The following is a 20,585-nucleotide window of genomic DNA, read 5'->3' as shown; positions in this document are numbered from 1 at the left end:
CAGTTCCCTCCAGAGGGAAGAGGAAAGTGTCTGGCTGTAACGGACAGATAGTCTGGTTTAGGCCACCTGATCTGCCTCTCTGGACTCAGGATCCAAGCAGGAAGTGCCTCACGAACTGTCACTCTCATCCCCAATTGGATTGATTTCTCATCTCACCATCCCACCCCTCCCTGCCCCTATACCCGTGCAATGAAAACTGTCCATAGGAATGTCCAAATGTTGAGAGGGAGAGAGAGATTTTCACTGTGAGGAGCATGAGGGGGAAAAAAAAGGTGCTTCACATATGTGTGTGTAAACAGAAGTGGATTTGAATTCTGTGGGGGCAGCATTTGCACCACTGCCATACCTTGCATGCAAGCTACTGTACCTGCTGCCATAGCTGCTAGAATGCTGCTGTATATTATGTAATGTACAGTTTAACACCACCTCCATTGATTTCACTGGCAAATATCTCATAAATGATACAAAAACTAACATTCATTGAGCGTAATGGTTGCAGATAGTGGTGTTTTTTGACGCTATCGTTGGGGTTATGCAGAGTACAGAGCAGGTAGTAGGTGGGATTCATTTCAGTGGCTGCACAACACTGGCTCTATTTGAGGGTGAACGCAGCCCCATTTCTCTGTGTAGGTCTAATATGCTAGCACTATACGTCAAACAGCGATGTGACCCAGATCACTCTTTTTTTTTTTTTCCACCCTCGCTCTTTCTAAAAGTATCTTGTCCTACGTGGCAGAACCTTTTGGTCTTTTCGGGTCCTGAGAGATGCAAATTATATGTGAAGAGGAAAGACAGAGAGATGAAGAGAGGCTAGGACGGGGGGGAAAAAATGAGATGCTGATGTGGAAATACAATGAGACAGATGAGGGAGAGACAGAGGGAAGAAGAGGGAGACGAGAGGAAATACAGGGAGACGAGGAGAGACGTTACTCTGATGATTTAAGGGGATTTTGTTTGCATGGCTGTGATGTAACGCGTCAGCAATCAATGTTTTGATCAGAGCGTTTGACATGCACGCGGGGTCTTTTTTTTTTTTTTCCCTTCTCTGCTCATGATCGTGTGAGGCTCGCTGCTGTGGATCTGCCGTAGTGGCACACACATGTACAAAACGCGCACATGCTGTGGTGTCTCTGTGCTGGCTTTTCTGCTGCAGTAGACACGGGAGAGAGGAGGAGGAGGAGGAGGAGGAGGGTGGGAGGTGGGGAGCGCTGGAGGAAGAGAGAAAAGAGGTGGAGGGGGGAGTGGGTTTTTTGGTTGGTTGGTTGGTTGGAGTGAGAGTGAGAGGGGATAGGCAGAGCGGTGGGGGAAAATGGAGAAGGGGTGAGATAGTGGGGGGAAGAAGAGGGGATAAAAGGGGAGCCTGAGGAAGGACACGAAGGGAGAAAAGAGGAAGACGAGGAGGGGGAAGAGGAAGAATAGGGGTGTTTAGATGAACAGGGAGGAGGTGACAATCACAGAGAGAAAGACGTTGCATGAAGGGGGTGGGGACCCTTGTCTTAGCATCTTCGATTATCTGTGACAGCTTGAGCCATCCAATCTTCCTTACCCTGGGCCCTCCTGCTTGCCTATTGATTGATATTTTATTGATTATCTTCTCTTTTTGTCTGTATTTAAAGCCATTCTTTGTTTCTCTGTCACCTCTTCAAACCTCAGAAGACTGACATGGACTCTGGCTTATTCTACTCTGCTTGACCGGTAACATGACCATTAACCCACTGACAAAATTTATGGATGCATATGTTTCTGTTTGATGAGGTGTTATACAATACAATTTGCATCTGATCCCTTTATTGATCCATGCCTGGTTGTCATAGATCTTTCAGCACAGCTAGGATGACACAGGCCTGTTGTTTCATGTTTGAAAGATCTTGATCTTCTCCCTTTTTACCCTCTGTGTGTTTTAGTCTGACTTACTGTTGAAACTCTAATCTGCTTGAAAGACAATGATCCTAATTGAATAACTAAGGATCCATCAGTGTCAATGAACTGGGTTGATTGTTTTGTCAGTGTTGTTTTTTTATTGAACCAGAGGGAATCTAATTTGATGTAATCACTTGTCACTCTGCAGGTTAAATTTATGTTGTTAAACTAAGATGGAGAAGATGATGTTTGATGGTTATAGTTAAAAATCATTCCTCAGGTAAACTTAGATTGAAATAGTCTAATAATTGAAGAGAGAATTGAAGTAACTGTTATGGTGTTGTGCAGTATTCTTTGCTGTTTAAAATACATATATATATATGTAAAGAAACATAATTTGGCTCAGTTTTATACAGTCAATTTTGGACATTATAACTCTGGCTAAAGGAAGTTAATTGACGTACTGAACAATAATGCAGTCACTTCTTGCATAAATAGAAATATAAAAAGCAGAATTTTCTATGAATTTTATTTTTTTTCTTAAATAAAAGTTTTTAAAATTCTTATCATTAGAAATTCTACTGCTGGCTGTCCTCTTGTCCTATAACACAGTCCCGCTGTCCCACAGGTTTCGCTGTGTTTTGGTCACTTCCAGTTTCCTTCCAGAAGGGCACAGTTGTCTTTGTCAGCAATCTCCTGACAAAGCACCATTTGTAGCTCAGCATGTACACGATGCCCCCTCTGCCCCCTTTCCAAAATCAGGACTTTTTTTTTGTGCCCTGTATTTGATTCCCTTTTTTTTGGAGGGAGGGGGGGCAGTGTTGTCCCCGCCCCCCTACACCCCACAATCTCTCTCTGAAGGTCGTGTCTCGTGGTTCACTGTTTGCTGTTCTTTTCCACAGTGGTTCAGCAGCCCGAGTGAGTGCACAGTGCTGTCATAAACACAAATGTGACCTGCCACTGCACCTGGACAGCCTCAGAACAGGTCGTCTCCGGGTAGAAAATCACTGGGCTGGACAAGAAAAAAAAAAAAGAAAAAAGGATGTATTGATAGGTGTTGGCATACGTAGATATATATAGATATAGTGTTGGGTTGAAAAGAAGATCGCTTGGGGCAGGGTTTAGGTTGACATTACCGTTTTTGTTGGGGACTTTGTGTTACATTTTTAGGGGGGAGAGGACCTTGCGAACGAGAAGCAGAATTCTGTCTGCATTCGAAAAGATAACAAGGGAGGTTTTTAATTATCCAACCAGCCGCTGTCGGAGGTCTTACATTTCATTTTCAACAAAAGCACACTGTCCTCGTTTGATTTTAACCATACCAGACACTCATTTTTACTATCTACTAGGTCACTTCTAATTTTGACCAGTCTTGTGAGATTTTTTTGCACCACTTTTATTTGCCACTAACGGTGCCTCCCAGCTCATGCTGGAACTTAATGAGAATTCTGGGGTAGATGACAGTTAATTGTTTGTGCAGGTCCCAGCCAGTCATCAGTCTGGATGACTTATTGTTGCTTTAACGGTGCTGTTTTGTGAATTGAAAGGTCTTAAGTGCGTAGAATTAAACTTCTACTTTCAGCAGCAGTGGGGTTTGGTATTTGTGCTTCCGAGTTGTTTCCATTCAAACCCTCTGCCCCGCTGAAAGGCCTATTTCCCACTTCCATTCTTGTTCCTCTCCCAGTGGGCTGCATCTCAAAATAGCAAAGAGAGGAGGGAAAGGAGGCCTTAATTTCATTCTCTGGTGGCAAATCTATTCCTCCATAGCTGGTGAGAGGAGGAGACTCTGTACTTGTATGACCATTCAGCACATAAGCAACACTTAGGAAACACAAGTCCGAAAATAGATAAGGCACCAGACCCATCTTGACGAAGAAAAAAAAGGGGATGGAAGATATTCTTAGGTGCTCACCAAGTTTGTTAAGGTAAACTGTTTTCCTCGAGCGGTGGCTGCTGGCAGGGGCGTGATAATTAGTCAGCCCGCCTTTCTTTTGCCTGCAATTGGCAGATGTATCGTGTTCTGTTTCAATTTTCCCTGACAAGGTTTTCTACCACAGGCCTTCTCGTGTTGTGTTTGCATCCTCGGAAGTCACTGTCCCTCAGTTTGCTGCCTTGTAACTTGAGCGCTGTCTGTTGGCGATACTTTACTGGATAGGTACTTGATGTCTCATAACAAGGACAGAGACATGATCTTTGTGTTGAATAAGCAAGAAGCACTTCTGAAGGGGGCAAAATAAAAAAGGCAGCATTTGACTGGGACTTTTTAATGGTGATATATACATTTTTGTCAATATATTTCTAATTTCTGTTATTAGCTGAAGGATGTTTGATATTACAAATATTTGTGGTTCATTTAAAGTCTGTGGTGGATCAAGAGCATAAGAGTTGAACTTGAGAAGCTGTCCCTGTGTCCAAATGTATCCATCACCAGTAATCATAGGTATTATCGTTGAAGGAATACTTAGACATACTATTACTCATTTTCTTGCCGCAGCTGAGATAGCTCTGTCTGAAGCCAACAAAATTCATTTAAAGGCACCTCTCAAGATCATCGTCATTTCATCTCATTTGTTTACATCTTGTTTAACAAAAACAGAAATGTAAAAACTATGTTACTGGTTCTGGCAAAGAAATAGATCAGTACAAGTGTATTTCCTGAAATCAAAAAAAGTATCACATCACATTTCAGATTGAAGTATTTAACACGTATCAAGTGTGATAATGTTGCAAAAAACAGACTTGTTTCCCCCATCACTCCAGCTATCGTTCTTCTTTTTCTTCTGTTTATGTCCTTCTCAGCTGTCTTCCCTCTCTTCTTCCTCTGCTTCAGTCCATTTAGCCATGCTGGTTAAGTGCTGAATCAGCGGTCAATTAGTGGGACCTTGTGGTAGACCCTGGACATTTTGCTCTTACGCTCTGGAATTGAGATGATTCAGGAAACTGGCATGGTAGAGAGCTCACACGGTGCCAGAGCCGATTACAGTGGTGGGAGTCTGAATTCTCTAAATGGGGCAAATCTTGTCAAAACACATGAGACAACAGTGTATTGTGTAGTATAGTCACAGAAACCACCACACGCATTAGCACATGTATATGTAAACAAACAGGGACACAGTGTGCACATACTGACAGAGAAAAAAAAATGTTTTAATTGCGTGCTGATTCCAAAGTCCTTCCACTGCATCAAGATAGTCAATTATTCATGACAATTATCCAGCACATACTGTAACTAGAGAAAGACTCACTCCCATTACAGCCTGCATCTTACATTTGACCCCTTCAAACACCTGGTTGAACATAAATCACTCCCAGCACAGTCACCTTTACACATTGCCCCATACTCTGTAAGTGTAGCTGCCCATAAACCATTCTGCTGAGCGTTCACGCTTAGAGCCCGCAGATAAATCACTTCATTTGACACGCCTCCACACGTAACCCTGCAGATCACTCTTACACGTGAGAATGTCACAAATACATGCATACAACTAAGGCGTACACCAACAAACTGAATGTTAATTAGCTGGCAACTGAAATTGCAAATATGCTGTCCAATTAGTATCAATCTTTAGGGCTGAACACTAAAAATATTTTCATTAATTAGTATTCTGTTGAGGTTTTTTAAAAATTATTATTATTAAACAGTTTTTTTTTTCAATTTTCCCAGGTTCGTGCTAAAGTCTGTTGTTGAACCAAGTGGCCAAAACAAAAAGGTGACAATTTACCATCACAGAAGAAAAAGAAATCATATATTCACATGTGAGAGGAGAGTTAAGTTCTGTCATACTTGCTTAAAGATCGAGTTAAAGGAGTGATTCATCCTCAGATATGTTGCTGATCTGAACTGTGCTGAAAAAAATCACATATATGAGTCAGATCTAACCTGCTGAAGGTTACCTCACTGTTGTCAACACATATGTGTAACAGTTTCATGGGTGTCTCCGCGTGGTTGGCCACGTGTCGTTACCCAGTGGCAGTTAAACAGTCAAACTGAATCCCTGCTCATTCCCTTGGAAAATGACATTGGAGGGCGTCCCTGGGACAATTCCTGTATGACCATCTGCTTCCTTGTGATTGTCCCTCCTGTCCCAGTGGCAGCAGAGTGGAGGCAGAGTGCGTGCACCGTCGAATGACCATTTTAAATCGAAAGGTGATCAAGAGGAGTGTGTAACTGTCTGATGCAGGAGTGGATTTGGATGGAAATGAGGTTTGTTGAGATCAAGACATTGACATAGAAAAGTTGACAGTTTGATATATGTAGTGTGCTTGTTTAACGAAAAGTCCTTTGTATGTGTCCCGTGACATTTCTCTTTTTATAATGAAGCCATGAGGTGGATTATGGTCAATTACTGAAGCACAGAGGGACAAAGACAGAGGGAGGAAGGACAGAGAGGGTTTGGAAAAGGAGGAGGAGGAGACGTGAAGGCAGCCGGTCATCACAGCTAAAAGAACAGGGACTTGCTTTATGTGTCTCGGACAATACAGGCAGGACAGGAGAAGGACGGTTGGAGAAAGGGGGTGAGGAAAGGGAGGAAAGAGGGAGGATCGGCTGAGAAAGAGGGGGGCTGTGTCGCAAGGACAAACGCACATAGTATGCTGCAGTAATCTGGAGCGAATACAAAGCAGACGAGAGGGAGTGGACACATGTACAGTTTGCTCACCTCCACACGGTGTTTGTTTGTCTTCAGAAATGTTTGACAGGACTGCAGTGGGAACGAAATGGAGGGGACCTGAACGCCGCAGAGCAGCTACGACATGGTGACGTGTCGACTGGAGAGCAGCAGTGTGTGTGCGTGTGTTTGTGTGTGTGCAGGAGAGCTTACCGATTCAACTGTAGCGTGTCAAGGAGTTGAGTGATTTGGGGAATCTCTGGAACAAAAGTCTGTGTTGTGATTGAAATTTTACCAGAATCACTTCCAAGAGCACTGACCTCAGAGAGTCAGTGTTTCTAGTACTTGGAAAATAAAGTATATGCAAGGATTACCCAGAGCAGAAGCTAATTATATCTCTAAGTTCAGTGCAACCTCCCTCCAGTCCTCCTCGCTTCTCCTCCTTCATCTCCTCCTGCATTCAGGTGTTTGATAAGCCTCATGCATACGTATGACACTTGCATACCATGTGGCTGCGTATTTTTGCACATATGCAATCACTCAACACATGCAATCATCCTGTTATGTCCCTCCTCTCCGCCTGTCCCAACATCTACCTCCACTAGTCCCGCCCTTTTCATCTCCTCACCTCCGGTGCCCTTCATTATCCCGCAGTGTCCCGTGTTTGGCGCTCGGCGACCCCTAGCCAGAGGCTTGCAGTCTCCTACTTTAACTGCCTGTCCTGGCTGGGACACCATCGTCCTCCACCTCTGTCCGTTGCAGTGAGACACAGCTGTAGTTCCCCTGAGACAGAACTGGTTTATGGGGAATAAAGGGTCACAAGAATCCAATATTTCCTCTGATATTGTTTTCTGCCTATCGTCATTGCTTTATGAGCAATGTCATGGATCTCCTCTAAGAAATGAGCTTAGGTGCCACTGGATAAGTGCATCTTGAAATCTAAACTCATCTGCAATGGTAGCGCCAACACTTTAAAAAACTCTTGTTTTATTAATGCAGTACAAAGAGGAGGTTGACCAGGTGGGTTGCAAGAATGAACTGACTGAACCTTTGAATGGCCTTTTTTTAACTTTCGACAAACATCTAAAACGTTTTGTCACATTGACGTATATATATATAAAGAGTTATATAAGAAGATCAATACAACTCTCATGTTTGTACACCAAGTGATCATTAGCTTAGCGTAAATGATGGAGATGTGGAGAAAGCTAGCCTGGCTCTGTCAAAGGTAACAAATTTTGTCAACTAGCCCTCACCAATTGACACATTCTATCTGCTTGTTATATCTGTGCAAAAATATAGGTGTAAAAATGTAAAATTGCTAATTTACCAGTGGTTATGTGTATATGTTGGACCATTCCTTGACTGGGAGTCTAACTGAAGGTAACCGCTGATGGCAGTAGTTTTGTATTTCTTGTACAAACGTGTGAGTTATCAGTGTTTTCATTTAACTCCCAGCAAGGAAAGTGCACTTCCAAAAATTTAGAATGTATTCCTTAAATTCAATAATAAAGGTAGAGATGTGATCAGGAATGAAGGGATGGATGACATGCAACAAGAATCCTCAGCTGTACTTGAACCATGGAGATATAGGATTAGGTCGGGGTCACCATGTTTTACACCTAGCCCTCCAGAACCCCCAGTATTTTGATGTGTAACCAAATGATTATTCAGATTAAAGTAATAGTTAATTGCATCCCTAAGTGCAGTCAGTTAACTGTATTTAGTTGACTTGATCCCAGATGCTGGTCTGAACACTGTAACTGTGGTTAACAGTCTTAGACGGATTTCATGGACCATGCCAGCATACGTTAAACTCAAAAGAGGAAGCTTTGAGGTTGAGGGTCACAAACGGCTAAAAGCCAGTGAAGTAATTCATTATTCAGCACTTAGAAAAAAAATACAACGCTGAAAAAGAAGAAAGACATCTTTTCTGTATCGTTCTCTCTCCCTCTCTGTTCCTTCCCCTCTCTGTCTTTCCACTCAGCTTTACTGCTTGTCCATTTCACACGCCATGTCCCTGAAGGGAACTCTCTCTCTCCTTTGACATTTTAGTAGTTCTCTTTGTCTTGTTCAAGAGTGTTTGACTATTAGGTTTAGGGATTTTTTTTTTTTTTTTTGTAATCTCAGCCTAAAGTAGCAAACGTTCAATTTCGACATTATTCACCACTTACTACTCTGTTTCTCAGAATAACGATGATGATGATGATGGTTCAAGTGAAGGCTATTCCTGTAACCCACCCAAGGTTATACTCACGCTGCACACTAAGTGGCCACTTTGGAAGTCTCTGACTGATGGAAACAGTCATTCACCTTAAGATAATAGATTAATCACCTGATCCCAGTCTGGCCCATTGCTCTGGTTGCCCTTCAGGAGAACGTTCTGCATTTCACATCGTTTAAATGTTCATTTTTCATGCCTCATTCATGTGCAGATTTCAGATCATCCTTCAATGTCTTCTTATCATTGCTGACTCTGCAGCAGTGGTTGCCCATTTGCTTTGCCCTCTGGGAAAGACTACCACGTAGTCCGTCTTAACGGGGGCTGTTCGTCATACTAATGCTGATCAAACATCACCGTCAGTGTGCATGGAGCAAACGCCCTGCCAATGAGAAGCAAAATCCTTTATTTGTCTTTATATCTCTGTCAAGGTCACTTTATTGGTGACTTGACAAACATTAATCTTTCGTCAAACCATCAGCAGCCGGACCGAACGATCACAATTTGGGTCTTGCTCTTCTACATTCAGCCCCTTCCACCGCCTGTAGGAGCAGTATTTGGCTCAGTACTGTCCTTGGTGCCTGAAAGCAGAGGCTAACGCAGTGGTTGTCATGGTGACAGAGAGCCAGGCAGGGCTGTGGTAATACTGTAATGATAAAGCTCTTCTGGATGGTGCCGCAGTAAACACAGCGCCACTAGGGTCCTGTTAAGAGAAGAGCGCTGCGCACCGCCGTGCATGCAAAAAACGCCTGTAGGGCTAATATCGGCTCCGACAATCTTTCCTTGGTTATATCACTTACATCCACGCTCTCCCTACACCTCCTCCTTTATTCTCCTCTATCTTTTTATTGCACCCTCGCTCTCTGATGCCCCTGCTCTCCCTCCCCTTGATTGGTGAGATTCTCGCCATTGTCTCCTCTCCTCCGCTCATCTTTTCATCTCCTTCCCCTCCATTCCTTCACTCTCTCCTCTCCATTCATCCATCGAAACACAATCAACGCTTTCTGTCATCAACTTCCCTTCACAGTGTCTCTCTCTCTCTCCTTCTCTTTCTTTCTCTCTCAAAGGCCTGTTCTCATTTGCTTCTCTCTTTCTCTCCCACATCTCTGACTCCCGCTCTTTTAAATTTATGTTGATGATCTTTCCAAATCTAATTTCAGAGTCTAGAGAGTGAGGGAGACTCTATCGGGCCTTGAAGGTCATTGGGCTGCAGGTGTCACACATGGTGGCTTTACTGTAGGGGATTCAGCGCATTAGGCTTCACACCATTATAACAGCGTGCCCCGCAGTTGTATATTCAGAGCATTAACATGGCTGTTCAGACCAGAACACACACATACCTTCATGCTGCAGTGGGATTGGGGGTCGGGGGGTGGGGTGGGAACAGAGACAAAGTGCCCGAGGAGATAAATAAGTGTGAAGTGGCAGATTGCTACTCCTCCTTTTATCATCTTCCTCTTTCTTTCCCTCTGTCTCTCCACTCATCCCTCTCCATCACCTCAATGCAGTGCTCATGTAGCTACCACTCACTGTCTGCGATCAGCACACACACACACACACCTCTTGTGCCCATAGGCTGTTTGTCTCTCTTACACTGTGAGTCGTGTCCACACACACCACCACACACACACACACACAGACACTTGTGCCAGGCACTTACACCAACACATGTGTAGCGGACACGGGCGCACGCCGCGTAGCTTTAAGTACATTTTACCACTGTTCAAACTGTGGGAGTGCTCCACTGTGTTTCCTTGCACACAACAGACCTCTGCTCGACATGCCGCTGCATATTTAAAAAGGACTGGCTGCTGTGATGGATTGATCAATATTGATTTGATGTTCAGATCTACAGTCTAATCCACTGTGCTCTGCCACCATGAAACACTGTTTGATTTAATTACAGAAACCATGAACCTTTTTTCATCAGCACCAATACCTTATTTCGTCTTTTAACTATAGCATGATCAGATTAATTGCAGCACATCCTATAGGTTAAAGCTGTGCCCAGTGTTAATTTCTGCCCTCCTCAGACCTGAATGTATTTTATGTTTTACATTTGATAGGCTCAGCTTGTCATTGATGAGTCAAGCTTTCTCTTGCCTTTGCTTCCTCACTGATGTTTTAGGAACAAGTTTTGTCTTTCATTCTCAGGTTTTCAGATTGAAATACAGATGTGTTATTTCCTGTGTGTATAAGATTTCCCACCAGTGGAAGCACCCGACACCCAAGTTTAATTTAGAGAGAGAGGGCGAATCGGCAAATCAGGAGAGACTTTGCAGGTGCAACACAAATCTCTGGTGCCCCTGCTTTATTTATACTGCACCAGGAAGACAAGAAAGACAGATAGCTTAAGAAATACTGTTTGTGAGTGAATGTATGTTAAACCAGTAATGTAAAAAATCATACATTTAGGACTCATTGTTAAACAAATATTTACCTTTGTATAATTTATATTACAACTACAAAATAGTCTGGATAAAATCTGATTAACACTATAGTTGAGCCCTTTATTTCAGTTTCTACTTCTTTGTGTTGAGCTGCTTACACTAACAGCTGATTTGTGTTTTCTCTTCACTCTTGTTATTTGGAGCTGTCTTGATCTCACAAAGTATTTTCTTGCACATTTTCTTGAACAACTAATTAAACTGATTGTTTTTTTTGAAAGTTTTTTTTTTTTTTTCAGTTAACGATGTGCCTTATGAACAGCATTTTTCTGCTACATCTGGTTTAAACTTGAACACTATTTTGACAGTATTAAATACATGGTGTAGTTGAAGTGTCAGCTTAGCCTAAACAACATTGGTTTCATATTTTGGCAGCACACCAACTGGTCATCAGACAAATTTAGCAAAGCAGTACTTATGTTGGACATCTTAAGATGAGGAGCTCTGCTGTGCGGTTAATTGTCGATTACATAACCAGCAACCTCTGTGTTCCTTTCAGTGTCATTAAACTGGTGGGTTTTAAATTATAGTACATATATATTTTAGGCAGATTCATACATTAAGATATGATGTGGACATAAACATTCTAATCATTTGATATTTTTCTTGGACTAACATGCTGTTAAAAAAAAAACAGAACTCCCTCTGTCCCTCTGGGCAGAATTCGCTTTTATGGCTAAAGCCTGTCATATACTATTAACCTTCAATCTCCTCATAGTGTTCCTTCTCTTTCTTTTCCTCCCCACTCCTCCACTATTTCTTCTTTTTAGAAGTTCTCTTTTCATGACACAGTCACGTCACGTTGAGATAATCAGAATGACGAGCTACCTGAGCTTAGCTTAGCAAATCTTAACTCAGGATACTTTTCCCTCTGTTGTTGTTTGAATTGTGCCTCACTGTTCTGTTTTGGCACTCTGTCTTCAGCTTCGCTCACTTCTATCGCGCTCTGTCCTTTCTTCTGGACTGCTTCAACTTTTTCCTTTGTGCCTCTCTACGCATGGATCCACATCGTCTGGTCTCCCTCCCACCTCTCCGCCCCCCTCCTGTGTCTCCACCTGTGTAGCCTACATAGAAGATACGTTGGTACTGCAGTTTTGCCACTGTTTTCTGTTTGTGCTCTCTTGTGTACGTGTTAGTTTGTACACGTGTAATGACAGCTCTAAAAGCACTGCACCGGGATAAAACTCACTTTCAAGACAGATCCTGCACATTTCTAACTCTCTTCAACATTTCAGCTTCATTACTTCCAGTGAGTATCAGTGCTCCTGGTCTGTTGTTATATTACTTACATCATTAACATCATTGCAAGCAATAATGGCAACAGTGACATAAAAAAAATAAGAGCATAACACCTCAGGGCAAAACTCTCCTCGTTGCCCTGATTTGTACATATTAAGGGATTCTGGGGCTCAGCCAATGAGGGAGCATCCTGAGCAGGTCCCGCTGGTGCGATCCTGCTTCCCTGGGACAGAGGGGGTGGGGGGTGGCGGTGGCGGCTGGTATGAGGGTAGAGGTAGGAGGGTGATTGAGAACTTCACTGTGAGTGTGTTTTCATGATACAGAGGGGGAGAGCACTGCAGCAATCTGAGAAAGTAGGTCAGACACCGACTAGCGAGAAACATAGCAGAGGAAAAAAGAGGTAGGGAAAAGAGATGGAGAGGGAATGGGGGAGTGAGAAGGAAAGAGTGGAGAAAGAGGAGAAGAGGGGGGAGGAAAAAAAGGCCATGGAGAATTAGGGGAAGAAGGTTGGAGGATTGTGAGAATAACAGTGGATAGAAAACCTGGAGCAAACCTGATATATACATTATAAAACTATTAAGGATACAAAGATACTCCTAATAAAAATGTCTCATTGCAATATCTTGGTTTACTCAAAAATTGCCTTTACCACCGTTCCCTCACACTGACTGTAAAAAAAAATGTCTTTAAAGCAACATAACATAACCTACTTAAATATCCAGCATCAAATTCTGCTAATTTGACAACAAACAGATACCAATGTAGCAATATAAAACGACAGATCGAGCACCGACTTCTACTTTGGGGCTGACTTTCCTGGAAGGTCACTTCTTTGGCTAAACACTTGTCAGCTAATCTCCTCAATAAATACACTGGGTCAGAGTCTTAAGTCTTCTCCTACTTAGTCTGTTTGTGTCATGAAGGCACTTAGAGAAAATATGTGTAGGCTCCAGTCCAATTTTTTAATTCAAAAAAGAGCTGGGAGAGAGAAGCGAGATCTTTTCAAGAAAAATAAGCAAATCTAGTTCCCTCCATTTGCTTAGTTAGAAGCCCTCCTCATATAAGTATGTTGCTCTTGATATTACATAAGTGCATAATGTCGAAAATGCACGGTGACACGCACAATACACTGAGGGCACTCAGGCTTCTTATATATATGGACTCCACTCAAGTATGAATTACCTTTCTCTTTTGCTCTTCAGGCCATGTCTGTGTTTTATTATTTATTTGATAAAGCACAAAGTATATTGCATCTATAAATACACTGCAGGGCCTGTAGGAATGGGCTGCAACAGGGAAAGATTGTGCACCTGCCTCGCACACACTGGTGTTATCACGCCACTGCAATTGATTCAGTGAAAACTAAATGGACTATAGTGGAATAATAAGCTCAGGTACATATAGACACTAAGCTTGCAGATCTCTCAGATGGCAAATACTAAGAAAATTGCCTTTGAGTGATAAAAGAATAAGCAAACCTGAAAAATAAATTCTGGAAAACAACAGAGATCTCTGCAGTGGGACACTGTTGTTATAACTTAATGTAATTTTTTTTTTGTTTTCTTTCCAGGAAATTTACAATGAGGACAAAGGTTTAGAAGTGAAGAAGCAGGCATGGAGCTGTAAGACTTTACAGTATAGAAAGGATGCCACTCGGAGAAATGGTACTAATAGTCCAGTGATGTGGAAGGGGACAGATGCAAATGCCAAAGAAACATTTGAATGAAACAGGGACTTTCATTCAAACGTTTCCTGTTTCGTGCACAATAGCAAAGGTAATTCAGAAAGACAACTTAAGCCTTACGGTTCACGTGTGTGTAGGGTAAATCCCTAGCTGACTCAGTAGCTTCCACACACATGTACAGGAAAAAGTAGAGGCTTCTAATCTTGCAGAACCAGGGCCTATAGCCCTATACAGCCTTAATTGTATGGCCCAATCCATAACTTCCAAGACTTGAAAAACATTAAGCTTTTGAAAATGCCAGACATATTTTGCTCAACCAAAATATCAAGGAGCAGATAGAACAACACCAAACACACACACAAAAATAAATAAATAAATAATCAAATTTAATTTAAGCCTTTGAGCTGCCTTCTCAAGTGGGCTAAATGGTGTGATGAAGCAGCGATGGGTAATGTTACCTTAAGCAGTAAAGTAAAAGAGCAGGAGCTGTTCTTGTGGAGCTTGCATGTAAAAACCGTATCAGTGTGGTATAAACATTGTAGCTTACATAAGTTTGCAGGGTCTGGCATCATATTCTACATCTGTAAACAAATGTCTGTTTACTAGAAAACTGCAGTGCAACTTTGACAGTTGCACCTCAGAACTTGTGTTTTGACACTTGCAACACAGAACACACAGTGAGCTGTGGGATTGAAGTGTGGGATTTCTCACTTGTTTACTGGACTGTGGTGTATGGATGATCAGTTACTTATTTATCTTATCCTTACCGCTTCTTGTCTTTCTCCTCCCTCATTTCTTTCGTCCTCTCTAGCAGTGGTGTTATTCTATTAGTTTTCTCCCCATTTTTCATTTTCTTTGTTGGGTTCAGCGTTACATTAATGCATTGTAATTCTGCTCCTCAGTTTCTTCTGCACTTTTCTCCCTATGTCGTGTAGAATAAGCAGATCCTTTAAAAAGGAGTTTGATACTAGACTGGTCATACAATTAATGATTTGATGAACTTATAATGACAGTAAGTCATCGTTTTCCTGATGGCACATGATATGACATGATACTGACAACACATCTATTTTTACAGCTTCATCGTTCATCACAATCATTTATGACTGTCAGATGTAATTTAGTTAGGCCTAATGAGGCTGATTGTCCTTGGACTTCAGTCACACCGGGTCAAATTGTACCAGGGTCCTTTTCAGGGAAGGTCCACTTGCCTGCTTTACTGTTAGAAAAAAAACTAATCTTTGTGTTTTTTGAAAAATAATCTTTAAACACAAGGTTTGTGTGAAAATTCTGTGGGTCCATATCCGATCGGGTCCAACCTTTCAAACGCTGAGACATCAGCGAAGATGACCATTGCAGTGATGATAACTCAGTGAGTCATTTTGCTCCAGTGGATTTGGTTTAAGTATCACTTAAGTGTAGCTGGGTTTGACAGAACAAGGGTCACATACACCAGTTGTTTTCCTCTGCTGTTGGATTCAGGGTTCAAACTGCACTAAAGCTATAGTTTTTCTTTATGCTTTTTTATGTTTCTTTTGGCCTTGCAGGATTTTCTTGATTTGCATCTGACTCTTTCTCCTTCTCTCACTTCCTTCTTCTGCTTTCTCTTCCTGTCTTTTTTCTGTTTGCTGGTTTCTTCCTTTTCTTCTAGTATGTGGCATTTGGCTCCCTATTCTTCATCCTCATCTCCATCTCCACTTTCTGCATGGAGACGCATGAGGCCTTCAACACCATCATCAACAAGACAGAGAACGTCACAGTGGGCAACATGACCCGTGAGGAGATTGTATACGAGGTGGTGACCGACAGCTGGTTGACATACGTGGAGGGTGTGTGTGTCATCTGGTTCACCATCGAGGTCCTGCTGCGTGTCACCTTCTGCCCAGATAAGTTGGAATTCTTCAAAAGCACCCTCAACATCATCGACTTTGTCGCCATCCTGCCCTTCTATCTGGAGGTCGGCCTGAGTGGTCTGTCCTCCAAAGCTGCCAAGGATGTCCTGGGGTTCCTCCGTGTTGTCCGATTTGTCCGTATCCTCCGAATTTTCAAGCTCACCCGCCACTTTGTTGGTCTCCGTGTCCTCGGCCACACCCTTCGTGCCAGCACCAACGAATTCCTCCTGCTTATCATCTTCTTAGCCCTTGGTGTCCTCATCTTCGCCACCATGATCTACTATGCTGAACGAATTGGCGCAGACCCGGATGACCCAACAGCCAGTGCCCACACCAACTTCAAGAACATCCCCATTGGATTTTGGTGGGCTGTCGTGACCATGACCACGCTGGGCTATGGAGATATGTATCCGGAGACGTGGTCAGGGATGCTGGTGGGTGCACTCTGTGCCTTGGCTGGTGTGCTGACCATTGCTATGCCTGTACCTGTCATTGTCAACAACTTCGGCATGTACTACTCTCTGGCCATGGCCAAACAAAAGCTGCCCAAAAAGAAGAACAAACATATCCCTCGAGCACCTCAACCAGGGTCCCCCAACTACTGCAAGCCAGATGCCCTAGCAATGGCTACTGCATCACCGCAGAGGATCTTGGGAAATGTCCTAGGTGGAGTGATGGGGTCTGGGGGCATAGGGGGTGACTGTCCTCTCGCCCAAGAAGAAATTATAGAGATTAACAGAGGTGAGAGATTTGTTTTTTCATGTTAAGTCCCTTTATTTTGAGAACAAATATTATCTTTTGACGGTAGAAAAATACTAGATATCCATGGATAATGTCAAATTCCTCTATGAAGTTCTATTTTCATGTAGAGTAATCCTCAAGTTGTATGGCTCACAGTTTTACAGTCAAAGTGTAAAACTGGTTAGCATGCTTCTGGGAAATATGGCTGTTCACTGATGACAGCTTTAGGCATGCATGCCGATGTTTTCAGAGATCCAGTGGAGGATTAGAGTGCCAATGTGTCTAGAGAAGGAAGTGCAATTACTATCAAGAAATGATGCATAGTTGATTCTGGATCCACCCTGGAGAAATCTCTGGCCCATCAGAATTCATGTGTAATTTATGATCAACTGGTAGGTCCACAGTCGCCTTAAGGCACCCGTCTGTCAGTGAAGAACAAACACTATGGAAGGAGAATGAACTCAATTATCTATTAAAACAGCTTAATGCATCTCAATTTAGGCTGACTTCAGATATTTCTCCTTTGCATGAGCGGTAAAATCAGGAACGGAGGTAAACTGGCTCATTGCTTGCTCTTTACTTGCTGCAGCATCGGGCGTAAGTCACATGCAACAGTAATGCACCTTTAATGCATTACTTTACTGCCTTAGTCATCAGCGAGCCAGAAAACACTGGTTTTTATCAGTGCTTTTACTACATCCTGTCTGCTTGGCTCTCTTCCAGTCTGAAAAGGGTTTCTTGTATGTTGTGTCAGTGATTTGTTTTTCTTAGCAGGAAGTTGCATTAGTCAAAATTCCAAGACTGCTTTGCAGTATCATCAACACAACACAGAACAACATACTTGCTTACAACATACTGTATTTTAACATAGTGAAAATGCATGTATTGTCTGCAGTAGTCATCCCTGAACATTAATGAACATTAGTGACCACTCAACATGTTTGGCAGTTTTACAGTTTGGTCTTCTGAATAGGTCTGTCTGCAAAATGTAACATCAGTACAAATACAAATGCAAATACCCTTCACCAGATACAGTTAGTGAGAAAGATTGTTATTTTTGGGCAATTAGCTACAAAAAAAACATCCAAATTTCCAGTTTGCAGCACTGATAAATGGAGAAAAGAAAGCAAAAATGAAATTTTGGGACTTACATCAATTCTTTAAAACTATTCCCAAAATTATTACTGCTGAAATTTCAAATAAGCAATTGTTTCAGCACTTGCCTATTGTATACTATATGAAGTTTATAGGGACCTTATGGTGCTGTGTTAAAATATTATGCAGTATTGCTAATAACCCTACTTCTTGTTACACTTTTGCAGCTATTACCAGACCTCAAAATAACAACCTGTGATAGAAAATGTATTGCATTCATATTTAAAAGCATGTTTATGAAAGAATACGTACTCTTTTCTATGGTGGTGTGTTAATGCTATCCTCTCCTCTATTTCACCCCCCAACACCTTTCCTTTAGATTCCAAGCAGAACGGTGATGCAGCCTCGGCCGCCCTAGCTAACGAGGACTGCCCCACCATCGACCAGGTGCTGAGCCCAGACGAGAGGAGCCCCATTGGGCGTGGGCCTACCCGGGAACGCTACCAGCAGGACCGCGCCTGCTTCCTGCTCAACACCAGGGAATTCCGTGCCACAGATGGGAATGTGCGGAAAGGTACGTTTCACACCAGGAGACAGATACACAAACATGCACATCTTATGTAAACAGATCCACGCAGCAAGACACCAGGCACAACATACTGTAAACATGTATATATATATATATATATATATATATATATATATATATATATATATATATATATATATGTCCAGTGTGTTACATACAGGTAACTGCATGGATAAAAGATCAGACATTTAAGAAAGAGCTGGTTGGGAGGGAACACATGAAACAGGCTTTGGAAGCCTCAACCACAGCTCCAATCACAGCTAGCAGCGACAGATACACACAAATACAGTCACACAGCTACAGCACATGCACTCAGCTCTTTTGTTCTGCTCTATTTGTTTCCACCTCTTCACATTCATGTTGTCTGTGTCTCCATCACTGCTTGATATCATATTTTTTATTTCCTCTGTCAGACAAGATTTTCTGTCCGTCTACTTCTCTCCTTTTTTCTTTCTCTTCTCACTCCCTCGGTCACGTCTCCCATTTTTTCATGGCGTCTGTGAAAATTTTGTTGTGTGTCCCATGATGTCACATTCATTCACGCTCATAAACAATCTCTGTCTTTCTCTGTCTTCTGGACTCAGACAGTTGACCATGCATTAATTTTCTTCTCGTCACTTCTGTTTCTCCCTTTCTGTTTCTCTCTCTCTGTTTCTCTCTCTCTCTCCTGCCTCGCATTGTCCTTTTTTTTTTTTTTTTTTGGCTTGCCGCCCCCCCCCCCCCAAACCCCACCCCACCCTGTGATGACCCACCTTCCCCCTGACCTCACCTACCCACCTTTCTTAACCTAACCCCACATTTTCCCTCCTGACTCCCTGTTTCCTCTGCCCCCATCTTTAAACCCATGCCCTCATTTCCCCCTTCTTGTTCCTTGTGTGCTACATCATACACCCCCCCCCCCCCAAAAAAAAAACCCATGCGCATCATCGTCGTGCTCATGAAAACCTTGACACCTTGATTCATTTACTACTGCAATCCAACCACCACCACTGCCGCCAACCTGCACCAAAACACTCCCTCACACTCCCTCCAAACTTTCAATACCCCCCTGTTGACAACAAACTAGAGGCAGCAGCCCTGGCACCCAGCCCAGACTCCCCTCTGACTGAGGATTGGTATAAGATGGAAGGGTCTCTGTTACAGCAGGACCTCAATGCAAACTCCACCTCCTCCTGGATCAAACCCTAGAACAGAGGTAACAATGACAAAAGTTTAAAAAAAAAAAAAAAAGTAAAGGAACCCATAGCCTAGTCAACTTTTAACTGAAAATATCCAGAAATTCTGATTTGGCTTTCCACGACGTAGCATGTTTTATAAAAAATATTATTTTTTTATTGCAGTTGCACAAATTACACTAACACCAGCACAGCACCCATTTTAACACAGCTGCACACACTATGCATGACTTCAAATGACAGATACACACACACACACACACACACACACACACACACACACACAACCATTTCCACACTGTTGTGTCTACATGTTCAGTGGAGTTTGAAGTGTCACCTGTGAAGAGTCTTCTCTGTGCCTGAAAGTGTGCTGTCAGTTTTCAAATATCACATTAAAAGACTGATGCAAAACAGTTGAGCTAAGGTTAGGTGGAGCTTAAATCTGAATTCTAAGGTTTGGGTGGTAAATGTCAGGTATTTCATGTGATAAAACCTAACCTCAGCCCAATATCCTACCTGCAATACAAATTTGCTTCATCATAATTTTGTCAACTCAGCGACAATATCAATAAACAATGTACAAGATGAAAAAAAATTTGGAAAGAAAATGGGATTGCTCTGTGATAACCATAATGAGTAGTGTGCACAAATACATGTATACTCGTGTTTATGTGTCCGTGTGAGAGCGTAAAACTTACATACAATGGCGGGGGGGTTTGCGTCCATCTGGGCGCACACATTATGCAAATACACCCAGCAGCAGCTCGGGTGAAAATAACCCAGTTGTCGTGTCCTGTGTCAATAACTAATAAAACATAACACTGAAGAAGATTGAACGGGAACAGTGGGTCACGTTGTTGTCTGATGTGCCTCTGTGTTGTTGTTGTCTCTCTCTTCAGGTTGTGTCATATCACGCGTGTGTATGTGGGCTTTTTCATTCTTACATGTTATTACACTGTGTCTCTGTCCTCTCAATGCCGTCTGAGTGTTGTGTTTGTGTTGTTGTGTGTGGCTTAATTTAGTTTGTTTTGTTTT

The 20,585-nt window shown here is 42.4% G+C and overlaps 1 protein-coding gene across 1 annotated transcript in view; it reads left to right on the top strand.

Annotated features, from left to right (window-relative positions):
• LOC108884423 (potassium voltage-gated channel subfamily C member 1-like) overlaps positions 1-20,585 on the top strand; it is a 42,366-nt gene that overhangs the window by 11,061 nt on the left and 10,720 nt on the right. Inside the window, 3 exon segments of the mRNA XM_018678293.2 lie at positions 15,710-16,691; positions 18,166-18,360; positions 20,450-20,470. Of these exon segments, the coding sequence (XP_018533809.1) occupies positions 15,710-16,691; positions 18,166-18,360; positions 20,450-20,470 (1,198 nt within the window).

This window comes from Lates calcarifer, linkage group LG23, assembly GCF_001640805.2.
Source record: "Lates calcarifer isolate ASB-BC8 linkage group LG23, TLL_Latcal_v3, whole genome shotgun sequence".
Classification (NCBI taxonomy): Eukaryota; Metazoa; Chordata; class Actinopteri; family Centropomidae; genus Lates; species Lates calcarifer.
This window is presented reverse-complemented; position numbering and strand designations above follow the sequence as displayed.